The following is a 25,093-nucleotide window of genomic DNA, read 5'->3' as shown; positions in this document are numbered from 1 at the left end:
AACAGGAAGTAGAATACATTCTAATATTCTAGAACACATGATCCTAAAAGTTACCACCTGTCACCGAGGAGTCTTGTGACCGAACCTGGCACCCGAATCACATTCAGGTTCTCGCTCCTCTAACTCCTTCTAGAACTAGAGCGTGCCAATCACAATATGGCGGCTCCGAACGCTATTGGTTGGAAAGCATCACGTGGTCACACGTTGCCTAGGAGACTCGACGCTTAACCTGCCGCTGTTTGCAAACATCTGTAGGAGGTCGCCGGGTTCGTACTGCACCCGGAGGATCGCTCCATTCTTGAGGTAACGGGGGGGGGTGTTGTCAGGAGAACGAGATGCAAGTGGCGCATTTAAAGGGGAAGTCCATACTCGATTTATTCTGGAAAAAGTTCTAAAAAAACACTCATTCTAAAAAAAACTTCACCATCGGAATTAGTTCTGACAGTTACACGTACGGCGATACCAAATATGTTCATTTTTTTTTAGATTTTACGTTTTTAACATCACTAATGCAGGAGATGTGAACTTTTACGGTGTACGGTGCCGCGCACTACTGTGATACTGCAGTGTACCGTAACATGGCTGACGTCCTGTGCCACAGGGAAAGCATGGCTAACATGAGGGGGCTTCAGTACCACCCCCCCCACCGACCTGTAAGGGCACGATTGACAGCGGCATGTAAGAGGTTAAACTGCTGCAGTCACAGCCAGCTCTGACCACAGTGGTTGGATCCTGGTGCCGGCTGTATAAGGCTAGGTTCACATTTGCGGTTGAGTCCGCAGCATATCATCCGCAATGCTAATGCGTTTGCAGTCGAGTTCAATAGGACAATGCTTTCTCCACTGGAATTTCCTGCACACAAACCACGCCCAATGGGGATGTCTTATGTAAATTGGAGCGTACCCTTGCGCTCTCATAGACAGTAATGCGTTTTTTTTTACGCACTTCATCCGTAGTCATCTGCATGCGGATGACCGCGGATATTTGACGCCGCAAAAAATGCAACATGATGCATATCCCTGCGTCAGGGCCGAACTGGCCATCTGGCAATTCTGGCAAATGCCAGAAGGGCCTGTCTGGTCGTGGGCCACCTTGTCTGCTACGTTGTTAACAGAATTAGTGTTCTCAAGACAGCCATACTGTTAAGAGTTGTGACAGAGCCCAAAGTCGCTGACTCATCACCTATCCCAGCGGGTCAATGATAGCATTAGAAATAGTGATCTTGTAGAAAATCTTCCTTTCCTCAATCTAGGGTAATATTAGCAATAAATTCCATCTGGTGCTGGGGGACGGGGACAGCATGGGCCTGTGTGATTTCAAATGCCAGGGCTGAATTCCAGCGCCAGTCCATACCTGCCCTGCGTACACCATGTTAGAGATAGGTACGCATGCGGATGTATGCGGAGGAAACGCTGCGGACACAACCACAAATGTGAAACCGACCTAACACAGCCGACGCCTGCACTGTATGGAGCGGAAGCCATGTGGGCGTGATTTATATCCGCAGTGCTATAAGTGAGCCTGCACTTCTAGGAATCCATCATCAATGAAGCTCAGCGCCCCTGCACACACCTCCCTTCTCCCCTCCACACACACCTCCCTTCTCCCCTCCACACACACCTCCCTTCTCCCCTCTACACACCTCCCCCCACCCCTCCACACACCTCCCTTCTCCCCCCACACACCTCCCCTCACTCCTCCACACTACCTCCCCTCACTCCTCCACACTACCTCCCCCCACCCCTCCACACACCTCCCCCCCGCCCCTTCACACACACCTCCCCCTACTCCCTCCACCCACCCCCGCTCCCTCCACACACACCCCTACACCCTTCACCCACCTTCCACCCCCACTCCCTCCACACACCTCCTCTCAGCTCCCTCACACACCTTTCCCCTAGCTCCCTCCGCACACCTCCCCCGGCTCTCCGCACATCTCCCCCAGCTCCCTCCACACACACCTCCCTTCTCCCCTCCACACACACCTCCCTTCTCCCCTCTACACACCTCCCCCCACCCCTCCACACACCTCCCCCCGCCCCTCCACATACCTCCCTTCTCCCCCACACACCTCCCCTCACTCCTCCACACACCTCCCCCCCCGCCCCTCCACACACACCTCCCCCTACTCCCTCCACCCACCTCCCACTCCCTCCACACACCCCCCTACTCCCTCCACCCACTCCCTCCACACACCTCCCCTCAGCTCCCTCACACACCTTTCCCCTAGCTCCCTCCGCACACCTCCCCCACCCATTCCACACACACCTCCCCCTACTCCCTCCAACCACCTCCCACCCCCGCTCCCTCCACACACACCCCTACACCCTTCACCCACCTTCCACCCCCACTCCCTCCACACACCTCCTCTCAGCTCCCTCACACACCTTTCCCCTAGCTCACTCCGCACACCTCCCCCGGCTCTCCGCACATCTCCCCCAGCTCCCTCCACACACACCTCCCCTCACTCCTCCACATTACCTCCCCCCACCCCTCCACACACCTCCCCCCGCCCCTCCACATACCTCCCTTCTCCCCCCACACACCTCCCTTCTCCCCTCCACACACCTCCCCTCGCTCCCTCCACACACCTCCCTTCTCCCCTCCACACACCTCCCCTCACCCCTCCACACTACCTCCCCCCGCCCCTCCACACACCTCCCCCCACACACCTCCCCCCGCTCCCTCCACACACCTCCCGTCGCTCCCTCCACACACCTCCCTTCTCCCCTCCACACACCTCCCCTCACCCCTCCACACTACCTCCCCCCACCCCTCCACATACCTCCCTTCTCCCCTCCACACACCTCCCCTCGCTCCCTCCACACACCTCCCTTCTCCCCTCCACACACCTCCCCTCACCCCTCCACACTACCTCCCCCCGCCCCTCCACACACCTCCCCCCACACACCTCCCCCCGCTCCCTCCACACACCTCCCGTCGCTCCCTCCACACACCTCCCTTCTCCCCTCCACACACCTCCCCTCACCCCTCCACACTACCTCCCCCCACCCCTCCACATACCTCCCTTCTCCCCTCCACACACCTCCCCTCGCTCCCTCCACACACCTCCCTTCTCCCCTCCACACACCTCCCCTCACCCCTCCACACTACCTCCCCCCGCCCCTCCACACACCTCCCCCCGCCCCTCCACATACCTCCGTCCCGGATGCTTTTTAACAGAAACCAATTAATTCCGAGGCCTTATAATGGGATCCGTCAGGAGTTTAGTATTTTTGATGACAAGAATAATTCTGCTGATGATGCTATTCATTCAGCCGAAGTATACCAGAATACCACGGAAAGTCGGTAACACTAGTGTGAACATAGTCCAAGTAAGGCACCATCAGGTTTTTGTGTAGCAGTCCTTGTCGTGCATGGCTGTGCACCGGAGTCTCCATCAGCAATTTCCTGACATTTGATGGCACTGTGACAGATCTGTACTGTAACGAGAAAAGCGCTGTAGCCTGAACCATCTACCCCAGACTATCGCAGGTCAGTAGAGTCCAGTGCCCTGAACAGGCGGTGGATGGACGATGCTTTCACCATTCATGTTACAGAGGCACCGGCTATGGGTAAAATTAAGAAAAAAGATGGCAAGAAGTCAGAGAAGCAAGCAGTGGAAGCTGCGGAAGAAGCCAGTTCCAAGATGTCTTCTATATCTGTCACCCCGACAGAAGAACAGGCTCCCCCACCCATAAAGCAGAGTGACGATGATCCCCCCGCACAGGAAGCGCCTCCTGCCCCAATCCCCACATCCGAGGTCTACGAGGAACCAGTCCTAGCACGACTCATTGTCGAAAAGTAAGCTCGCTATTCGTCTTTTGTTATTGCTCCATCTTGTAAATAGTGTATTAAATTCTTACCTGTTGCATCTTCTGCCGTTTCCAGCATCGCTCCGGTGCGCTACGGCGTCACGTGACCAGATTTGTGTAAGGCATCGCTCAGAGCCTCGTAGATTTATACTGAGACCGTGTGGACCACTCCATACAGATGACCCCGTGTGAGTCACAAATTCGGCCACGTGATGCAGGAGTGGACCGGAGCGACGCTGGAAACGGCAGCAGATGACAATACAGTAGATATTTTAATACACCTGTTGAATAAACAGTCGCAATTGAGGCCAGATGGAACGAAGTCTGAGATTCATGTCCACGTGCCCCTTTTTTGCCTCATTGAATGAATGGGGACCAATTCGAGCGCTGCATTAGGTGTACAGATAATATACGCGTCATCTGACATCTTTCTACATTCAGTTTCTTCATTTTTTTTTTTACATTTGTAGTACATTGATACCAGTCTGCCAGGAGTGGAAAAATATCTTTTCTTGAACCCCTCTGTTATGATTTATGACCACATCAAGATTGAGCTGAGCTTTGATGTGGTCATAAATCAGCAAGGAGAGCTCAAAAAAAAAAAAAAAAGACAGATAAAAACTCCCCATCAGAACAAGCTCACTGACTGATTCTCAGTTAACTCATTCTGGAGCTTGCAATGTACACACGTACAAGTCCAACAGTGTAGTGTCATAATTTTCTATAGTCAGAAGAGCGATCTTCTGGTTTGTGCAATCACTTTTTACACAAGGGTGTCCTTTTTTTCCATGACAATCAATCACCTTGTCCATTCTCCTGCTTTGTTTTTAGCTTTGGATCTTATTTTCCAGATATGAAGGCGACCTGGTGAACGGTTTGTATGAAGGCGAAGGTGCCGCTTACTATAAGGATGGGAACATATACAGAGTGAGTTCCTCCCCATATAACTCAATGGCTAAAAAAAGAAGCAAAATGACCATTACTTTCATATCTAACCTTCTTTATTTCAAGGGAATGTTTTCAGAGGGTCTTATGCATGGCAGAGGGGTATACACCTGGACAGATGGGCTGAAATATGAGGTAACGGAGAATCATTCCTATCCTATTGGATCTACATGGTAACATTAAAGGGTGAGTCCAGGCTGTGGCTGCAGACTTGTGAATCCTCACAGCATGCACAGTGCGCACTGCCAGGGCCGGCGTCACCACCGGAGAGATTTGCATACTTCCGGCCACACACCAACTAGACTTGTCCAGCCTTGCTCAAGTCACTTGTATTGACACGTCTAGTTGGCATGTGACTGGATGTATGCATATGGCACTGCTTCCGGCATGAGAGAGTCCTGACAGTACGCAGTGTGCGCACTGTGAGGAATTACAAGTCTGCAGTCAAGTAAAGTGATTGTAGACTATGGACAACCACTTTGTGCAGAAGACATTGCCTGTGCAACCCCTTAAAGGGGATGGCCGCTTTATCAACATTTTCCAAAATGTGCTGGGAACTTACACTTACTATTATATAGTTATTACGATTCATCACAGAGATACTCTGCCCCTTTTTTAGTACAATATTCTTCCCTGTCTGCCCTCAGCATGGCTGCTGGTGAAGGGATATGACGGATACACATCAGTCAGGGGTCTCCCATTCAGTAACACTTCACGTGGGCATGGGAAATTAGCAGGTGCTGTTTAATGGAGGCTACATATGGATGGGTCTGGTTGCATACCCCTTCATTAGCGGCCATGTTGATGAACATAACGCTGTACAATTCATGGGTAGAATCTGAAAAATCTGTTTTCAGTCAGGACAGATCATTTACATTACTGAGGTAAGAGATGACAGTTGGTACTTATAGGATTCTATGGAGAGGGCAGGAGCTAGAGGAAGGCACAGACATTCTGCTGTAAGTTTTGCTAAAATAAGTTACCGCTCTCCATAGAACTTTATGAGCACCAACTGTCATCTCTTATCTCAGTAATGGGAAAGTTTGTCTTCACATTGTACTGATAAAGTGGTCACCTCCTTTAACTAATGGGGTCCTCTCACGTACACCATCGTTTTTTAAATAGACGTTAATGCACTGATCGGCTGATCGTCTTGGGCCCACTTCTCTAGTCCCCGACGATCAGTGGAGATCACCAGGGGAAGCCGGCCGTACATATCCCATGTGACATCCGAAATGTCTCTGATAAACGGCCCCCTGAGTAATATGTGGATGGGGTGGGTCCGCGGGAGCAGCTCTTACACACTCATACAGGGGGGTTCAATGACACTCTGCTCCACAGCGTGTGGATGAGACACTGTAATGTCCGCCACCTTGGGCCTACAAGTTCTCATTTTATTTTTGCACCACCTGTCATATTTTTAGGGAGAATTTTTCATGAACTTCCCAATGAGGCATGGAGTCTATACTTGGCCCAACGGCAGCCGCTATGAAGGACAGGTGTACAAGGCGATTAGGCACGGCACCGGAGTCCATATCTCCAGCGATCAGCTGGTTTCGTACACAGGAGAGTGGTACATGGGCATGCGTCATGGAAAGGTAACTTGTGAATGTGAGTTATACTTTAGTAAGGTTTTTACCCCCTTCACGACATATGACGTAAATAGACGTCATGTGTTGGGTCCCTGATATTGATGCGGGCTCACACGACGAGCCTGCATTTTTCCCGGCAGATGATGGCTGAATTATTGTGCCATCATGTGCCTCCAAACCGAGTGGACCTTTGCCCGCAGCAACAGGGTGGGCATCTCATTCTGTTCGCCCCTGTAACGTGATCGCGAAAACATTATGGGTCCCAGAAAATGGCGACTTAAGCAACATTTATTTATTTTTTTTCATATTTTTCTGAATTTTTTTCACCACTTCCATTAGAAGAAAAAAAAATCTATATATGTTTGGTATCGGCATAATCATACTGACCTGGAGAATCATAGCGCCGGGTCATTTTTCTTCCCGCGTGATAAAACGAACGGTGTCATTCAAAAGTACAACTCGTCCTGCAAAAAAAAAAAAAGCAAGCCCTCGTACGTCTATGTGGACGGCAAAATAAAAGAAAAGTTATGGCTCTTGGAAGAAGAGGAGCAAAAAAGGAAGATGAAAAAAAGACGGGGAAAAAAAAAAATCGCCCGGTCGTGAAGGGGTTAATGTGGTCCCATGTTATCTCTGTCGGTTTATTATTGCAGGGCGCCATTTATTACGACACTGAAGGAACGTCATGGTATGAAGGCGACTGGAAGCGCAACCGGAAGGAGGGATGGGGGGTGCAGAGGTAGGTGCCCTGACTTACCGGTGTGCTGTATGAGGATGTGCAGGGTTACCGGGAAAGCTGACCACCCCTGAGGAGATTGTAGTGGGGGACATATTGGTTAGCTTTCCTAGTACCGGTGTAACAGATTGGAAAAGAGGTTGTAGCGATCGGTGGCTCTGTTCATGGTGTCGCCCCCATGTGGATGTGATGTATGGAGATGTGCACAGTAATAAAGGGGACATGCTGCCCGCCAGGGTGCCACCACTCCATCAATCCGCTGATCCCCTACGATCTGATAGGAGAAACCTCAATATTTCCGTCCTAGAAAACTCCTTTATTACAATGGTCTGTAATGTGTCTCTTTGCAATTTTTTTAGGTTTCCATCTGGCAACATTTATGAAGGACAGTGGAAAAATGACAAATTCCATGGAGAGGGAAGGATGAGGTGGCTGTCCTCCAATGAAGAGTATGTGGGTCAGTGGGAGCATGGCGTACAGGTACTGTCATTCTTTTTTTTAATTTTTATTGACCATAGCTTACAAGACCTACGATAAAAACAAAAGGAGCATATACCCTGTAGTAAGTGAATAGTAACAGTACATGTAAATGTCATCAGGGGCTTATGGGTCGCCCTCACACCCAGGGCAGCGGGGTACTCGGTACCGGGCCAGTGTCAGGGGGAAGGTGTCACAGCAGCGGTGACCCGGTCCGTGGCCCTGGGCGCCCAATATCAATGGCGGTGATGTTACTAATTCAGGCAGGGAAGGCCCAATACTCTTTGCGGTCTTTTCCTAGGACCTCCCATCTCTTCACGCCCTTCTTCTCCGTGCCAGCGGCCATTTCTAATGTCCATTTTACAGTCTATTAAATCAGGTCTTCTGCACATTTTCAAAAGTACAAAGTCTCACAAATTTCAGGCGCAGAGAACCCGATGGCATCGGGTCTCGTCATCCTGTTCGTGACGCCAAAATTGGGTCACCCTCACACCCAGGGCAGCAGGGTACTCGGTACCGGGCCGGTGTCAGGGGGAAGGTGTCAAAGCAGCGGGGACCCGGTCCGTGGCCCTGGGCGCCCAATATCAATGGCGGTGATGTTACTAGTGTAATAGTTTATGGAATAGTTCGTGACGCCACCCGTGGTGTTTGGCAAGGTAGATGGTAAGCCAACGCTGCATGCAGATCCGCTGGGACAGATGGTGTGGTGCAGCAGAGATGGTGTAGCTCCCCACAGGTGGAGCTGTAGTCCCAAGGCAGTGTAGGTGCAATGGATGAGGAGAGGCGCAGAATAGTATAGATGCTGGTACCCAGATGTAGCGGTGCTGAAGGTGTTAGCGGCGAATGAATGGAGGACACCAGGGCTTGCAGTTTCAAAGCTTTACTCACAGTTCGTGGTACCCACTGGTGCCTGCCTCCGGGCCGTGCCCTCCGGGGTAGAGACTCAATCAACCTCCCGGGCAAGTCAGGGTTCTCCTCTCCAACACTCCGCCAACGTGTGCTTTTCCTGAACGACTCCTCTATTGCACCTTTTAGTGTGAAGAACTCCAGTACCGTAGTTCTCTGGAATTCCTCCTGTCAGATGTTCCTAGAACCTTACTTGTATGACAGACAGCTGTAGCCTCTATCAGGGACTCCCTTAAGTCCCGGCTCTCTATCCAGTTGCTGTTGTGTCCCAAGTCTTTGATGGGAGTAGTGCATTTACAGCCAACTACTCCACCGGTGTCTGCTGCAGAACCATAAGTGTCCATACAACCTTGGGGACCGGGCCTTGGCCTTGCGCTGAGAACCTATAGGCGGCAGGGTTCCTCTTCCAACCCACAACTCCTCTCTGTTCTCCTACTCCTTCGTTCCGCGCTGTTCTTCTCTCTCTTATGGAAGCTTAGGTTGCAGGTCTACGTCTTTCTCCTTTTCTTCTCTTTCCCGTGCCAGCTGGCTCAGATCACTGAGGCAGCTGCAGCACTCTTTCTAAACTGAACTCAAACTGAATTCAAAACTAACTTCAAAACTGAACTTCTCTGAGACTCACCCCAGGCTGACCTTCTGTCAGACTGACCTACAAATCTTCACTTTCCCCCTCTTTTATACTAACTCCACCCACCTCCCAGCACATCTCGTGTTACGAAGCAGGGTTCCACGAAGGGTGCTCTGCTACCCCCAGCCTGAAGCTGCTAGGCGGACCTACTGAACTATCCTGTGTGTGGGATGCAGGTGTTGGAGTGTCGAAAGGAGTTCCCAACTTACCTAGTTGGTGGGGCACTACACCTTAGGAGAAGGTGCAGTACCTCTGTGGCGACTGAGCCTCAGGGGCGCCACACTTAGTTAACGCTATTTTGATAAAAGAACTATAAAAGTCATACCACCGCGACAAGGTGCACCCATCCCACCACGACCTGGTGTGCCCATCCCACCTCAACAAGGTGTGCCCAACTAACCACGACCTGGTGTGCCCATCCCACCTCAACAAGGTGTGCCCAACCCACCACGACAAGGTGTGCCTAACCCACCACAACAAGGTGTGCCCATCCCACTACAACAAGGTGTGCCCATCCCACCACAACAAGGTGTGCCCATCCCACCTCAACAAGGTGTGCCCAGCTGGGATGGTCCTATCTCTAGTATATCACGCATGGCTCCCCCTTTAGAGCTAGGTGTTTCATCTATACAGCTTCCCATGGGCAGGTGTCTGAACAGTCAGTGTGTCCTCTTGTCATATGCCCGGCTGGTATGGGTCAGAATACCTTATTTTTTTCACTGTATGGAATAGTGTAGTACGTTTTCTACTCTATATGACAACTGTGTCGGTGCCCGAGTCCTCTGTTTCCAGTCCTGTCCCCGGGTGGCGCTGCGCTTGCAATGTGGGTGGTACAGCTGACAAAGTAGTAAATAGTCCTGTGTATTTATTGGGGCTTATTTTGGTGTCGACCAGGCAAAGGTATTGTCTTTGGTTAGTATTGAGGTGAACCTGTCACCAGTTTTTCAGCTTATAAACCCTGCATAATACCTGTAAAATTACGTAAAACCTTTTCTATCCCCATAGGTCCTCCTGTATACCTCTAAAGTGTTATGTACGTGTCCCACGCTGCATGTAAATTGTGTGATCCGGTACAACCGGCGAATCCAGATTGCGATCAGCATCTCCCCGATCTCTTCGTACGCCGCCTGTTCTATCTGGATGGAAGCGGATGACACCTTTGCGACAGCCATACGGTGCTCGAAGTCTCGCACTGGCTCAGTGGAATCAGACACCTGCAGTGCAATGTCATGAAATGCGCAGGCGCCGGCGTCACTTCTACGTGACCAGCTCCATGGCTGATCAATAGGGCAGAGTGAGGCGCACCGACACAGGTCTCTGATTCCATCATCCACTTCCATCCAGATCGAAGAGGCGGCAGCGCTGATCGCAGTCTGGACTCGCCCATCGGACCAGACCATACAAATTACATGCAGCCCGGGACACGTGTAAAACACTTTTTTCGAAGTATACAGGAGCAAGCCTGAGAGTATAAAGGGGTTGTAGGATCCCCATTTATAAGCCATAAAACTAGCGTCAGGTTCCCCTTAACTCCCTACTGTAAGCCCTGGACAGGACTCCTTAATCCCTGTCACTTCTGCCAGTTACTAATTCCGCTTTACCTGGTTCACACTTGGTTTTCAGTTTTCCGTTTCCTGTACCAGTTTTGGAACAATTTTTTTTTTTGCAGCTTTTTGGTTGGACAGTGCCTAGTTTTGGAGAAATTTCCTTAAGGATCCGCTTCAAAGAAATGACACGCTCCTTTTTTTTTTTTTTCCAACCAGGCGTTTTTCAACAGTTTTTTTTAGGAAACAAACAAAAAAGCTAAAGAAACTTCTCATACGAATAGCAAAGCGGATTTCCCATAGAAATTAATTTGAAAGAGTTTTCGGAGAGTTTTTGAATCAGGAACGGTACAATGCAGTTTTGTAAGATGTACGACTTTGTTTAGTGAAAATGCGTTTCCTAGACAGACTGTTAGGAGCGCCGACGGATCCTCTATAAATTGTTTGCATTTTTTTTTTACAGAATGGTCCCGGGACTCACACTTGGTTCCTAAAGAGAGTAGCCGGGTCACAGTACTCCTTAAGAAATGAATATATTGGGAACTTTGTCAGCGGTGCACGCCATGGACAAGGCCGGTACTACTATGCAAATGGAGCCATGTACGACGGACAGTGGAGAAACAACAGAAAGCATGGGCCGGTGAATAGGGGTTTCATGGGGCAAGACATTTTTGTTATTGTATTTTATGCACTTGTGGGATTAGAAGTAGTATTGGGCTCATTCAGACCTCCGAGAGGCTGTCTACTAATTCACAGACTGACCCCGTGTCTCCTGATCCGAGTGTGACAAACCCATAGAAATACTCATAACCGTCAGGCTCCAGGTGAGAGAGCCTCAGCCAGTAAGGGCATTGCGGTCTGATTTGCACGGGTATCTGCATGAGCTCTTAAAGCGGTATTCCCATCTCCAAGATCTTATCCCAATATATAGTACATGTAATAATTATAATGTTAGCAAATGATTCCAATTAGAAATGTAGTACAGTTCTCCTGATTAGCTATGTCACCACATGTGTAGGGCATTGCATTTGATTAGGTATCCATGGATACAAACACTAACAACTAACTGTCACTATACGAGTTGAGTGGTCATAACCATGGATACCTTAGCTACGGCAATGCCCTGTACATGGGGTAAACGACATAGCAAATCAGAAGAACTAAACTACATTTCTAATGTCTTAATAGTATCATTATTACACCTTTAAATGTCCTGAGACCACTCAACTAATCCAGAAAGATACTGGGTGAGCAGACAGTATGCTGGACATAAACTTTTAAAGAGAATCTGAAACCAGCTTAAAGTAGGGGCAGATAACCTGATTCCAGTGAGGTGTCACTTACTGGTTTTCTTGCTTTAGTTTTGATAAAATCTTAGTTTTATCTGCCGTTTTCCTTCTCATTGATGATTCTTCGATATTCATGAACTGTGGCTACCACCCGTATCTTCAATTGACACCTTTCTTCCTATATATTATACACAAGCAGCTGCCAATCATTAGCGAGGTTCAGGCATAGCCAGAGCTCATGTATATCCAGGACATCATAGCAGCAGCTCATCATTGAGAAGACTAGCAGAGCTGCAGAAGCTAAAACTACTACAGCAAGACGACCAATAAGTGACCCATCACAGCAATCTTGGTCTCTGGCGCTACATTACGCAGCCCTCAGATGGTAGAAGAGTGTCATAGTCAGCGGAAAAGGGGCAAAAGTTGCAATTTTTGCTCCAAAATATGTGACCTTTTTAATACCACATTTGTGGCACATTTATAAATTCCCCCTGGAGTGTACAGTAGTGTAGCGGTTTACGGTATTTATATATATTTTTTTTTACCAGGGCAAATTTATCTTTAAAAATGGAAGAATTTATATTGGTGAATTTGTGGAAGATCAGATTGCTGAACACCCAAATTTCCAGTATGATCGAGTAAATACCCCAGATCTGAGTGGTATTCGTACCCGGAGTCCTATATGTGGAGGTAAGAAAATGGATCGGAGGAGCCGGATACAGAAAAGTCAGCCAGTCATGTGTCAGCCTTGTAAAAGGAGATGTTAAGGTAATCAACCCTTATCGGAGGGTCCTGTTTATCAAATGAATGGCCGGCCATGTAATACATGGACGGGCCGGGACGCCGAGAGAGAAGGCAGTCCTCTACTGTAGGAGAGGGGTAGACTATATGAGTCACTCCCTATAAGGGTATACAGAAAACAAGCATCAGCTCCTCTGGCCGAGCTAATAAATAGAGATGTTTCCCAATATGATAAATGCAGATTATATCGCACCACCATGTGATATCCACGAATCCATAAACATTGCATTCAGACTTATATGATGCATTCGGACACGCTGCGTGTTTGTGGGGCAGATTCTTCATGTGGATTTTGCAGCAGGATCCAAGGCAGAAAAAGTCTACTACGTGCGGACTTATCCCAACAGCATAGAAATATGAATGAGAAAAAAAACAAAGTGTAATTTTCAAATTTAGAACTAAAAGATCAAGAATATTTGCTTTGCACAAGGAAATGTGGTCAGTCTAATGGTAAATTACCGAGGTCTAAAACAGTTTTCTTTTTTTTGGGTGGGTTGGGTTGTGGCAGAAAGCTCCACTGTGATCTGCGGTATTCCCAGTTTATCAGGATCCTACATTGAACTTGATCTAGCGTCACTGCTGAACACCGTCCCGGAGGAAGATCGATCTGAGGAACAGAAACAGGTTGGTGCTTTTCTGAAGGTCTGTTCGTATCTGAAATTGTGAGCACGTTTTCTGGAGACATCACACAGGGCGCCTTCTTACCTCCACTCACTGTGCACTAATGATACAGCTCCACTTCCTTATATCCAACACAACACACTCTGGGGTGGGAATATGTGAGCAACCAGTCCCACCCAGCGCTCTGACTGCTCGGAAATCCGGCCCTTGCCACACCCTATTAACACTCTCAGCACTATATGTCCTGGAGCTTGCTTCCAGGCTTATATCACTGAGGATAACCACCTCTGTGATACATATCTTCCTTCAATAATGTGTCTAGCTACCATCTTACAATATACACACATATACGGTACGTACATATATACAGTATATATATAGCTGGTGAAATAAGAATTGAACACATCACCAATTTTCTAAAGAAATATTTCTAAAAGTGCTATTTACATGAAATTCTCACCAGATGTCAGTTACAACCCATCCAATCCACACAGGCAAATAAATCAAACCATAGATATCCATAAATTAAGTTGCGTGTAAAAATGAGAAATGACTGGGGGAAAAAGTATTGAACAGGCTTACTGAAATGTATTTACCATAATACTTTGTACAAAAGCCTTTGTTGGTGATGACAGCTTCAAGATGCCTCCAGTATGGAGAAACTAGTCACAGGCATTGCTCCGGTGTTATTTTTGTCCCATTCTTCCACAAATACTCTCCACATCCTGAAGATTCTGTTGGCTCCTTCTATGAACTCTGAGCTTTAGTTCCTTCCATACATTTTCTCTTGGATTCAGGTCAGGTGATTGGCTGGGCCTTTCTAGCAAATTTATTTTCTTTCTCTGAAGCCAATTAAGTTTCCTTGGCTGTGTGTTTGGGATCATTGTCGTGCTGAAATCTCCAGCCTTGTTTCATCTTCATCGTCCTTATAGATGGCAGCAGATTTTTATCAAGAATGTCTTGGTACATTTGTCCACTCATCCTTTTTTCAACTATATGAAGTTTGCCAGTGCCGTATGTTCAAAAATAGCCTCACACCATGATGTTCCCACCTCCAAACCTCACTGTAGGTACGGTGTTTTGGGGTAATATGCCGTGCCTTTTGAACTCCAAACATGGTGTGTATTATGGCATCCAAAGAGTTCAATTTTGGTCTCATCTGGCCAGACTATATTCTCCCAGAATTTCACTGGCTTGTCTAAATGTTGTTGAGCAAACTTTAAACGCGCTTGAACATGCTTTTTGTTCAGCAATGGAGTCTTGTGTGGTGAGCGTGCATACTGACCATTTATGTTGAGTTCATTACTGTACTTATTGTTTCCTTTGAAACAATTGGACCTGCAGATTCCAGATCTTTCTGTAGTTCTCAGAGGTGGTCCTTGGCTCTTGGACAACTCTTCTGATAACTCTTTTCACTCCTCTGTCTGAAATCTTAGGGTAACCACCTGCTCGTGGCTGAATTGTGGTGAAATGATGTTCTTTCCATGGTTGGATTCTGGCCCCAAAAGGCCATACAGTGCTCACTGGAACCTTCATGAGTAAAGGAATTCTTCTGTACCAATGCCATCAGTAGGTTTTGCAACAATAAGGTTGTGAAGGTCTTGTGACTGCTCACAGGTTTTACCCATCATGAGATGTTTCTTGTGTGGCACCTTTTTATAGGCCATCTGTTGAACTAGCTGATATTATTTTTCACTAAGTGGTAGGATTTGCTTTCTCACTAGTGATAGATTTCCACTGGTTCATGACTTTCCACGATTTTCAGTAGAAATGATTGATGTCACTGCCACCATCTAGCCAGAAGTCGTCACTTCTAAGACTGGAACTAGTGACCATTTGGCAGGATCAGTTCAATCACAATCCAACTTTTCTTTGTACGTAGGTGGAGTATGGCATCCTCCGTAACCTGTCAATGCTGCGGAAGACCTACAAGTCCTACAGCAGCCTGGGCAACGACAACTGCTTTGATAATGCCTTTCTTATGACAAGACTACAGTTCTGGAGATTTCTAAAAGACTGCAGGTTCCATCACTACGGCCTAACGCTTTGTGACATGGATCGTATTTTGGCAGGTCATTAAGCAGCCATTTCATTTGTTCAAGAAAACCTTAGCAGGGATAATAAGGAGAATTCTTCACTATTATAGGATTGGTTAAAGGGATTGTTAGAAAAATGCTTCTTCCTTCTGAAAACAGCGCCATATCTGTCCACTGGTTGTGTATGGTATTGCGGTTCAGCCACATTTCCTTCAATTATGCACTCAGCTATAGTGTGAGCTTTTTAACACTATTCCAAAAAAACCCTCAGGGGTTAAATGTTGCCCACAGCCTAGAGACTATCCCATATAAAGTCAATTAAAACATAACCTTTAATGAACTATTAAAGGGACATAACACACAAAAACATTACAAAAAAGTGCTCATGTGAGTCAGTGCTCAATAAAAAATGGTTTGGTCTCCCCATTGGTTTTAGATCTAGCATTCCAGCGTCAGGGTGTAACCAGTGTTAGTGTAAAGTCCCTACACTCCCTGTCGTGCCCCAGCGTTACTCCTGTCCTAACAAGGCCCCAAGTGGATCCTGTAGTGGACACCCCCACTGATAAGGGGAAAAATAGACAGACGCTCCCTACGAGTTTCTTCCCCAATGGTGGGGATTCATCAGGGGAGTCAAATAGATATAAAGCAGTAGGACAGGATATATAGAATTAGTGTTATCCGTTAAGTCCACAGGCCCCGCAGTGGCGAGGCGCCTAACAAGCTAGTGTGACTGTCCCTGTCACTACCAAGTGGAGTCCTGGAGGGGAAAGCACATAGTTCACATTGGTTGATGTTCCCCTGTATGGTTGTCTGATTTCTACTAAGCTAAGTGTAAGAAAGCAGGAGGGAAGGTCTGGCTGGCAGGTATGTGTTACGGATATGGTTTATGCTTTGACTGGATTTTTGGGTCCTGGATTTAGGAGCGACCAGAAGGGCCTGGGTAGGAAAGGTTGCTCCCATCCAGGTCTAATAACAGGCAGCTGGGTTAGCTCAGTAGGTGTGTGGGAGCTGGAGAAAGACCGTTCATGGTGGACAGTCTTTGCTAGAACCGAGAAGTGCCTCTAATACCAAGGTGGTGAGACCTTTTGATTTACTTTGGTTTATCCAGAGAAAGGACTGTTTTGTTATTCATTTGTGCTGAAGAAAGGACTGTTTTAATTTTTTGAGCTGTAAAGTTTTTGAAGGACAATAAACTTTATTCTTTTTTTATATAAAAAAAACACCTGTGCGTATCCAAGTCGCCACCAGAACCTCCACATAAGTAACAACAAATTTTGGCAAGCTTTATGAATAGGGAGGTTTTATAATATCTTGTATATCTTAGTTTCTATGCAGATCCCACTAAAAAGGGATATGATGCGGACAGGAAGGCAGCGGAGTGGTGGTCTCCTGCAGTCAATAACTAGTAGTCTTCCACTTTTTTTTATTGCATATGCCGTGTCTTCAACAGACAGCTCAGACCCTGAAGACGTTCACTCTCCCTATGCTACAATGCTGCTTCGGACGTTCCTGACAAATATCATCTACCTGGCGTACCACATCACCCGTGCCGACAGTCCGTAAGTTGTTTGACTTTACTGTAGTACGGAGTGGCACTGTGACCTGAATGTGGAGCATAATAAGTTGCAGAATCCTGTGTCCACATGTGCACTGAACACTCAGGGCTTATTCACACACTGTTTTTTTTTTTCCTCTTGAAATATGCAACATTTTACAGTACCACAAAGTGAAATAGGTTTCTGAACTCTCGTGCATACACTGCACTGATATGGCCTCGGAAGTCCGATATGGCCTCGGAAGTCCAATTTGGCCTCGGAGGTCCAATATGGCCTCGGAGGTCCGGTATGGCCTCGGAAGTCCGGTATGGCCCCGGAAGTCCGGTATGGCCCCGGAAGTCCAATATGGCCCCGGAGGTCCGGTATGGCCTCGGAAGTCCGGTATGGCCTCGGAAGTCCAATATGGCCACGGATGTCCGGTATGGCCACGGAGGTCCGGTATGGCCTCGGAAGTCCAATATGGCCTCGGGGGTCCGGTATGGCCACGGAAGTCCAATATGGCCTCGCAGGTCCGGTATGGCCACGGAGGTCCGGTATGGCCACGGAGGTCCGGTATGGCCACGGAGGTCCGGTATGGCCTCGGAAGTCCGATATGGCCTCGGAGGTCCGGTGTGGCCTCGGAGGTCCGGTATGGCCACGGAGGTCCGGTATGGCCTCGGAGGCCCGATATGGACATGGGTGTCTTCTCTCAGTCAACTATACTTAGTAGAGCCATAAGTTCATGTATTCAGTGACACCGATACCTTACATTTTTATTTCTCCTCTCAGAGATAAGCAGCTCTCCCTGGTTCACTGCTTCTCCAGACTCATGACACAGAATATCGCACCGTATGCCGGTACTATAAAAGGTCTGTCTGGGTGTCTTGCCCTTTAGACTTTTCTTCTAAGAATCGCCCACATCTGATCCCACCTTCTCTACCGATCCAGGTCACTTATTCAGCGATGCACAGAAGACAGAACATGTAATGTCTTACATCGATAAGTGCTGGGACATCTATAAGACCTACTGCAAGAAGAACACGTCCGCTCCGTTCGAGCCCACCGTGACCATGAGACGTTTCATCTGGATGATGAGAGTAAATATGAAATGAATAGATCATGGGATCCCTTACCTCACACTGTAGTATTAGGGAGTTTAGAAAGAGCAGAAAGCTGTAAAAACGATTGCCCGAGCCCATCATGAGAAGTGCCAGGCGGGCAAAGGAGACTCGACCACCCTCAGTTCCTCTCCATTAAAAACACTGGAAGTTTTCAAACCACGGACCCAGTGTTTTGCTGAGCAGGCACTTGTGTTGTGTCTATGACTGAACCGGAAATCCTAAACCGGGGGGGGGGGGATCAGATAATCACAAGAACGTGAGCATTAATTTCTTTAAGAAGTCTCAGCATGCTTTAATCTAGGTAAAGGTCATTATGAATTGAGGGGGGAGGAGGTGAGCTGTGACATCACCTATTGTGAGTAGTGTTATACTCTATCTACTTTTTATAGCGATGTTACCTGTCATTATCATCATGTCTGTGATGATAATGATACTGCTGAAAAGTTATCTGTATAGAATAGGAAACATGAGTCTAGTATAAAGTCCCTTTTGCCAAAATGAGAATTTCAACATTTCTGATTATTATATTATTCAAAAAAATTATATTTTTTGAAAAATACATTCAACATTTAACCCTTTGTGCCTTCATTTTTTTATTTTTGTGCTTTTTTTTTTCTCGACTTTTTCCTAGAGCCATATTTTTTTTTTTTTTTTTTTTTTAGTCTAAATAAGCTGTATGAGAACTATTTCTGAATGGCACTATTCATTTTACTACGTAATGAAGTGAAAAAAAGGGGAAAAAAGTCCAAGTGTAGTGAAATGGTAAAGGAAAGAAAAAAGTGCAAATCAGCCATTGTTTTTCATTTTTTATATTTTCAGTGTTCATTTTGCAGTTAAAACAGTATGATTACAGAGACACCAAACTTGTATAGTTTTTTTTCTAATTTTTAGTAGTGAAAAAAAAATCCAAAATCTGTAAAAAAAAAAAAAAAAAAAAACAACAAAAAAAAACAAACAAAAACCTCAAAATAGCAAACTGTCCCTATAACAGCTGGGGTGGAAAAACTTTGGCAGATCCCACCGCTGCCACAAGTTGTCAAGGGCAACAGCCTGGAGGGCTCACACAGATCATATCCCCGTTATTACCACTTTGTATTTTTACCTCTGAAGGTGTTAGATTTTTCACTTCTCTGCCTCTTGAATATATGGGTCTCAGAATTGTCATCTTATAAGAGCATTTATCTGCTCTAATTACCTGGACACTGCAGGAGGTCCCTACTTCAATGGAGGTTGAAATGTTGGCTCTCTCTAATAGTACCCTTGTTTTTATTAGTTTTCTCTCTTCCCAGCCACAGTTAATTAGTTCCATATGTTCAATGTGAGGGGGAAGTGTCCCTTCCCTGGAGATATCTTATGGATTTTTATTTTCACTGAACCCTCCATTGAGTAATAATATACTTTTATTTTAGTTCGCCTCACTACAGGTTTTTGGACTAAGATTTACAGTGTCCAGTAATCTGAAATATCTGATCTGGCACCCAGTAGTAGTCCCTGCAGGAATAAGGAGATTTGATTGGCTCGCAGTGATGTAAAATTGTTGTGTCCTCGTATAGGATTTAAGAATTTTAAATGATGACCTCAATGTCACGAAGACCGTGGATATTTTAGCTGAGGATGATCCAAGTGTGCGAGATGGAAATGAGATCAATCTAGAGCTAGAGGTGAGTCCTTCCAAGTATGACGACAGCTTTTAGTGATCAGGGTGCTCTCCTTAAAGGGGAACTGTACTTTCAAGAAACTTTTGAAGAAATCAATAGCACAAGCGAATATAAGAAACTTTGTGATATATCTTATCAGAGCATTCTGCTTATTTATCTCTCCCTTGTTGCCTGAACCTTCCATCCATTGTGAAAATTTGCTTAACTTTGACAAGACGGGTTTCCAATTCACTGTGGCGTCAGGTTACACCTCCTATTAAACTCCATGTGGAGGGGAGGGGAGGGGGAGAAAACAAGCCCAGAGAGACAGAAAGATTGTGCTGTGCCAAGGGCTCATCTGGTAAGGTGGATCCACTAAGTCGCAGGTCAGTGTGCAGACACGGAACCGGCTATCCTAGGCAGCAAGTAAGCAGAGCAGTGCACATCGGAAGTCATAAAGCCATCAGTGTAGACAAACCTTGGAGAGCAGGTGAAGGGTTAAACAACAGGTCTGAACCAGATTGTAGAGACCCCCTCTTGAGTTTTGCAGAGATAACAGCACAATCTGAAGTCTCTGGCTTGCAGTTCGTAATGCATGCCACAAACGATGGGTTAAAAAAGCTTATTGCAGAAGATGCAGTTTGCAACGTAATGTGAACATTCTACAGATTGCAATTCGCAATGCATACAGCAGACGAATGAGCTAAAGCAGCAGGCTGCAGTAAACGCAGAAACAGGATTTCGTCGAGATGAGAGCGCAATGGGAATAGTCATCCTAATTACAGTTTGTAATGCTCATAGCAAACGATGGGATAAGCAGCAGCGCCGAGGAGCAATAGCTGACAGGTGTAGCAATCACAGGGGATTGAAAAGAGGATTGTAGCAGAAGACATTGTATAATGGCAAAATGTCCAAAAAACACCAACTGAAGCTAACACTGAATACTGACACAGGGGTGTGACCAAGTGCCCCTTAAAAGGCCTAGTGAGATGTCACTGGAGAATGGCAGGCAACTTATAAGACCTGACAGAGCACGGCAAAGAGTAGCGGCCATAATGGAAGGGAGCAGAGAAAGGTGTGTAACATTGAGCTTTCTAATAAGTCTTTTACCTCACTTCCCGCTGGACTCACATCTACGCTGTTCAGTACACCTGTGTAATTTTCCTCCATGCTTCTGCTGCTTTTTTATGTGTGCTAACTAAGGAGTGAAGGGCAGAAAGCATGTTTATATTTTGTGCTGGGAAATCATCAGCTATCTTCATCACACCCGCTCACAGTCAACTGCAAATTAAGACATAGAACCTGCGGAGGAACTGGTAAAAATGCAGTATACAAGTCATATAATGGTCAGATGTGGCGTTATTTCTCTTTTCTTATTCCGAGAAGTTATTGAAAGTACGGTTACCGTAAGGAAGATTTAAAGAAAAAAAAAATGTTTTATTGCAGCTGACATTTCTGGAATTTTTGGAGGCTTTGATTGGCTGCGCCGTGATATACGTCACAGATGCTCTACAGGAGATAAACGATCAGATTCTACCAGGAGAGCAGAGGGCAGACACCGCAGCAGATAGCACCGCCAGCGCCGATCTTGGCAGCCATCATCAGGGTCTTTTCACGCCAGTAAGAACTATTCCGCATCCATTCTGTATTATCCAGTACAGGCCATGTAATGTTGAAAGACTTGGCCCAAAATGAACACAGATCCACCAATCACAGCAGGCCTCCCGAGTCGCCCTTTTGAATAGAGATGCGATCGATTGATCACTATATGGGACTGACAGAGATGGAAGTCCAGCTCTGTAGTTGACGGTCTCTGGCCGTCCCATGGAGCTTCAGTGGACCGCTCATCCATTCAAGCGGGAGATTTGGGACCCTGGTGAGAAGTTTTGATCTAAGGTCAACCCCATTAACTCCTTGTGAAGTCACAATATGGCTATTCCTATCACTGTAGAGTAAGTGTGATGGTTGGACAGAAGAGAAGGAATCAATTAGTGCCATGAAGACCATGGATAAATGCAGCCCACGTTTACTATCCCATGCACCAAGTAAGTGAAATGTAGAAAGGTGTGTATTTTCCCACGGTCTCCACATCAGTGTCAAATCCTCGTCATCCCCACGGATCGGCAGATATTAGCTGTGGCGGCGGTCAGATGTGAATAATGCACAGATCTGTAGACTGTGTAGTCACCGCTGTCGGGAATTGCAGCGGAAAACTGAGCCATGCAATAATTATAGCGCTCCACTTGGTGGCAGTATACCCCCACTAGTACATGACGACGCTCTATTCCTTCTGGCACAGGGTGTCTGTGTATAATGACTTCCAGCATGATACATGGGGTTATGGCTTTTGTCTGTTCAAGGTGTTTTTAATTTTTTTCGTCCCTTACATAGTATGACACAATGGTCATGTCACGCCCGTTGTTGATTACAGGAACCAGATTAATGGAATTTTACATACTATTTTGTTTACAGGGACAGCCCAAAAGAGAACACGAACAGGCAAATGGTACCAGCAGGTCGATGTCTTTTTCCAGAAAGTCTTCTTTCCGGCCTATGAAAAAGAAGAACGACTGAAGGCAGAAATCCCAAGGAACAGAGCGCGTCAGGAGGAGCAGGCCCGCTTACTGCAGATCCGGGAGGAAGAGGAGGCACGGTAATCGAGATCGGAGTATACAGCAGCTTTCCGTGTGTACATCGAGTCTATGCACTTAGCTGGAGCTTTTTCCCCCGACATATACTTCAACATTCCCGTAGGCCGTCATTTACCAGTATAAAAGGGTGTTCTCATGGTTAAAGGGAATCCGTCAGCAGATTTTTGCTATTTAATCTTAGAGCACCATAATATATGACACAAGAGCCTGATCCCAAGGGTGTGTCACTTTCTAGGCTGTGTGTTGTAGTTTCAATACAGTCAGTATTTTATCAGCAGGAGATGATTACTGGATGACTAGGTCTGACGTGCAGGCCAGTCAGGCTAATCTCTAGCCCCACCCCCACCACTAATTGACAGCTTGCTGACGAGGCACACTGTACCCGGGAAGCTGCCCAATCAGGGGCGTGGGTGGAGTTCTACACAGAGTAGAAGACTTAGCTCTGTTACATCTTCATCACCCCAACAAGGATTCTATCAAAACTACGTCAAGTAGCCCAGTAAGTGATACATCCCTGGCATCAGGCTTTCTTGTCCTCTGATTTAATATAGCAAAAACCTGGTGACCGATTCCCTATAATCTATTTTTTGCGATGGCTCTCTCTAGGGAATGGGTGTTATGGCCTTCATCCAGATTGTGGCTACTGCGGGGCATATACACTGGCTTACAGAAGTATCCCCCCACCCCTTGGCTTTTTACATTACAGCCTGTGCTTATATATTTTTATATCAGATTTGTGTGTGATGCCTCAGCACTAAATAGTCTTGTTTATGGAGTGAGAAAAATATAGGCATAAAATATATAAAAATTGGGATATGCATATGTATTCAGCCCTTTGGCTAAGAAGCCCCTAAACATTTCTGGTGCAAGTAATTACCTCCAGAAGTCCCATGCTTAGCGATAGAACGTCCCTCTGTGTGTAATCTAAAGTGTCACATGTCAGTCAGTATATACACGTTACCTTTTCTGAAAGGCCACAGAGGCTGCAACACTATTAAGCAAGAGGCACCGCTAACCAAACACCACCACGAAGACCAAGGAGATCTCCAAACAAGTCTGGGACAAAGATGTTAATAAGTCCAAGTCAGGGTTGGGTGATAAAAAAAAAAATAAAAATATCCCAATCTCTGATGATCCCCCGGAGCACCATCAAATCCATTATCATCACATGGAAAGAACAAAAAAAAACATCTAACTTGAAGAAGCTTGTGCAGTTTTGCCTTGGGGAATGGGCAAAAATCCCAAGAGCAAGATGTAGAAAGCTCAGACTTATCCAAAGCGACTTGCAGCTGTAATTGGCGCAAAAGGAGACTCTACAAAAGTATTGACTTTAGGGGGGGGGTTTGTGAATAGTTATGCACACTGAAATTTTCAATTATTTTGTCCTATTTATTGTTTTATTCGCAAGAAAAGAAAAAACAATTGTTGACAGTTGTAGGCATGATCTTTACATGTACTGATGCAAACCCTAAAAAAAAAAAAGTGAAACTCAAGGTTGTGAGCTAGCAAAAAAAAAAAAATTGCCAAAGGGTGAGTACTTAAGCAAGCCACTGTACTTCCTGGGCATACACACCGCTGACCAAAATAACGCAGGTATAGTGTCCCTTGTGTGAATGACGCAGCAGTACACCTGTCAACTCACGGTCAGCGTAGCAGAGTACACATAAGCGCACTACCGCTCCCATGTAGATAAGTCACGCACGCGCACTGCCGCTCCTGTGGAGGCAGTGGCTACACGCACGGCCGCTCCAGTGGAGGCAACGGCTACACACGCGCACGGCCGCTCCAGTGGAGGCAACGGCTACACATGCGCACGGCCGCTCCAGTGGAGGCAACGGCTACACATGCGCAAGCTTCCATGGAGGTAACGGCTACAAGCACTGCCGCTCCCGTGGAGGTAACTGCTACACATGCGCGCCGCGCACTGCCACGCCAGTGTAGGCAACGGCTACACGACTGCCGCTCTCGTGGAGGTAGCTGCTACACACGCGCTGCCGCTCCCGTGGAGGCAACTGCTACACATGCGCGCCGCGCACTGCCACGCCAGTGTAGGCAACGGCTACACGACTGCCGCTCTCGTGGAGGTAGCTGCTACACACGCGCTGCTGCTCCCGTGGAGGTAACTGCTACACACGCGCTGCTGCTCCCATGGAGGTAACTGCTACACACGCGCTGCTGCTCCCGTGGAGGTAACTGCTACACATGCATACTACCGCTCCATACACACAGGTGGGGCACAGAACCCATGATTACTGGGGTCCCAGTTAACAAAAATCCGATATTTACCACGCATCCTGGGAATAGCCCTTTATCATTCTGCCTCTTGTTTTATTTTTGAAGAGTAAAAGCTGAGAAAGCAGAAGAGGAGGCCAAGAGGAGGGAACAGATGGAGATAGAGAAGGCTGCCGTCATGTTAGAGGATGTACTGGTAGCGGACGACCAGGACGATGACAAAAAGATCGGACAGGAACCTGCCACAGCCAAGGAGGATGTCCCTGTCCTTCCATCTACCGCCGGTACTAAGGTTACTCCCGCTACAGGAAAAAGGAAGAAGAAGTAACTAGTTATAGCCCCTATAAATGAAGTATGATCGCAGTGATGGGGCAGATCACCATCTAAGCTGTAGTCGACCATGTGCACCACTTCCATATACAGAGGGTGTTCTTGGATGGGCTGGGTCCCTGCTGTCGGACCCCCTGGGCTTCATACACGTATCACTTCTGTGGGACTGTGAATAAAGTATTGTTTGGCAACCGCTATAA

At 46.9% G+C, this 25,093-nt stretch overlaps 2 protein-coding genes across 3 annotated transcripts in view; one reads left to right on the top strand and one right to left on the bottom strand.

Annotated features, from left to right (window-relative positions):
- Positions 1–179, bottom strand: part of EIF2AK1 (eukaryotic translation initiation factor 2 alpha kinase 1) — a 17,502-nt gene extending 17,323 nt beyond the window's left edge. The window contains exon 1 of the mRNA XM_073543074.1: positions 58–179. The gene's annotated coding sequence lies outside the window, so the exon portion shown is untranslated. The remainder of the gene's footprint in view (positions 1–57) is intronic.
- On the top strand, positions 7–25,093 carry RSPH10B (radial spoke head 10 homolog B). Of its 2 annotated transcripts, XM_073543070.1 has the most exons (19): positions 7–303; positions 3,561–3,804; positions 4,667–4,742; positions 4,827–4,895; positions 6,185–6,358; positions 7,003–7,088; positions 7,445–7,565; positions 11,104–11,280; positions 12,478–12,619; positions 13,239–13,354; positions 15,234–15,423; positions 16,838–16,946; positions 17,712–17,791; positions 17,871–18,019; positions 19,597–19,704; positions 21,127–21,300; positions 21,632–21,725; positions 22,153–22,333; positions 24,672–25,093. In XM_073543070.1, the coding sequence occupies exons 2-19, from the start codon at positions 3,572–3,574 to the stop codon at positions 24,889–24,891; spliced, it is 2,499 nt and encodes an 832-aa protein (XP_073399171.1). In that variant the 5' UTR covers positions 7–303; positions 3,561–3,571; the 3' UTR covers positions 24,892–25,093. The 2 variants fall into 2 exon arrangements, with proteins under 2 accessions (XP_073399171.1, XP_073399170.1); XM_073543069.1 differs by having other exon boundaries at positions 4,667–4,895.

The sequence above is a fragment of the Dendrobates tinctorius genome, unplaced genomic scaffold (assembly GCF_039654945.1).
Source record: "Dendrobates tinctorius isolate UK_male_01 unplaced genomic scaffold, ASM3965494v1 ptg000129l, whole genome shotgun sequence".
Taxonomy (NCBI): Eukaryota; Metazoa; Chordata; class Amphibia; order Anura; family Dendrobatidae; genus Dendrobates; species Dendrobates tinctorius.
This window is presented reverse-complemented; position numbering and strand designations above follow the sequence as displayed.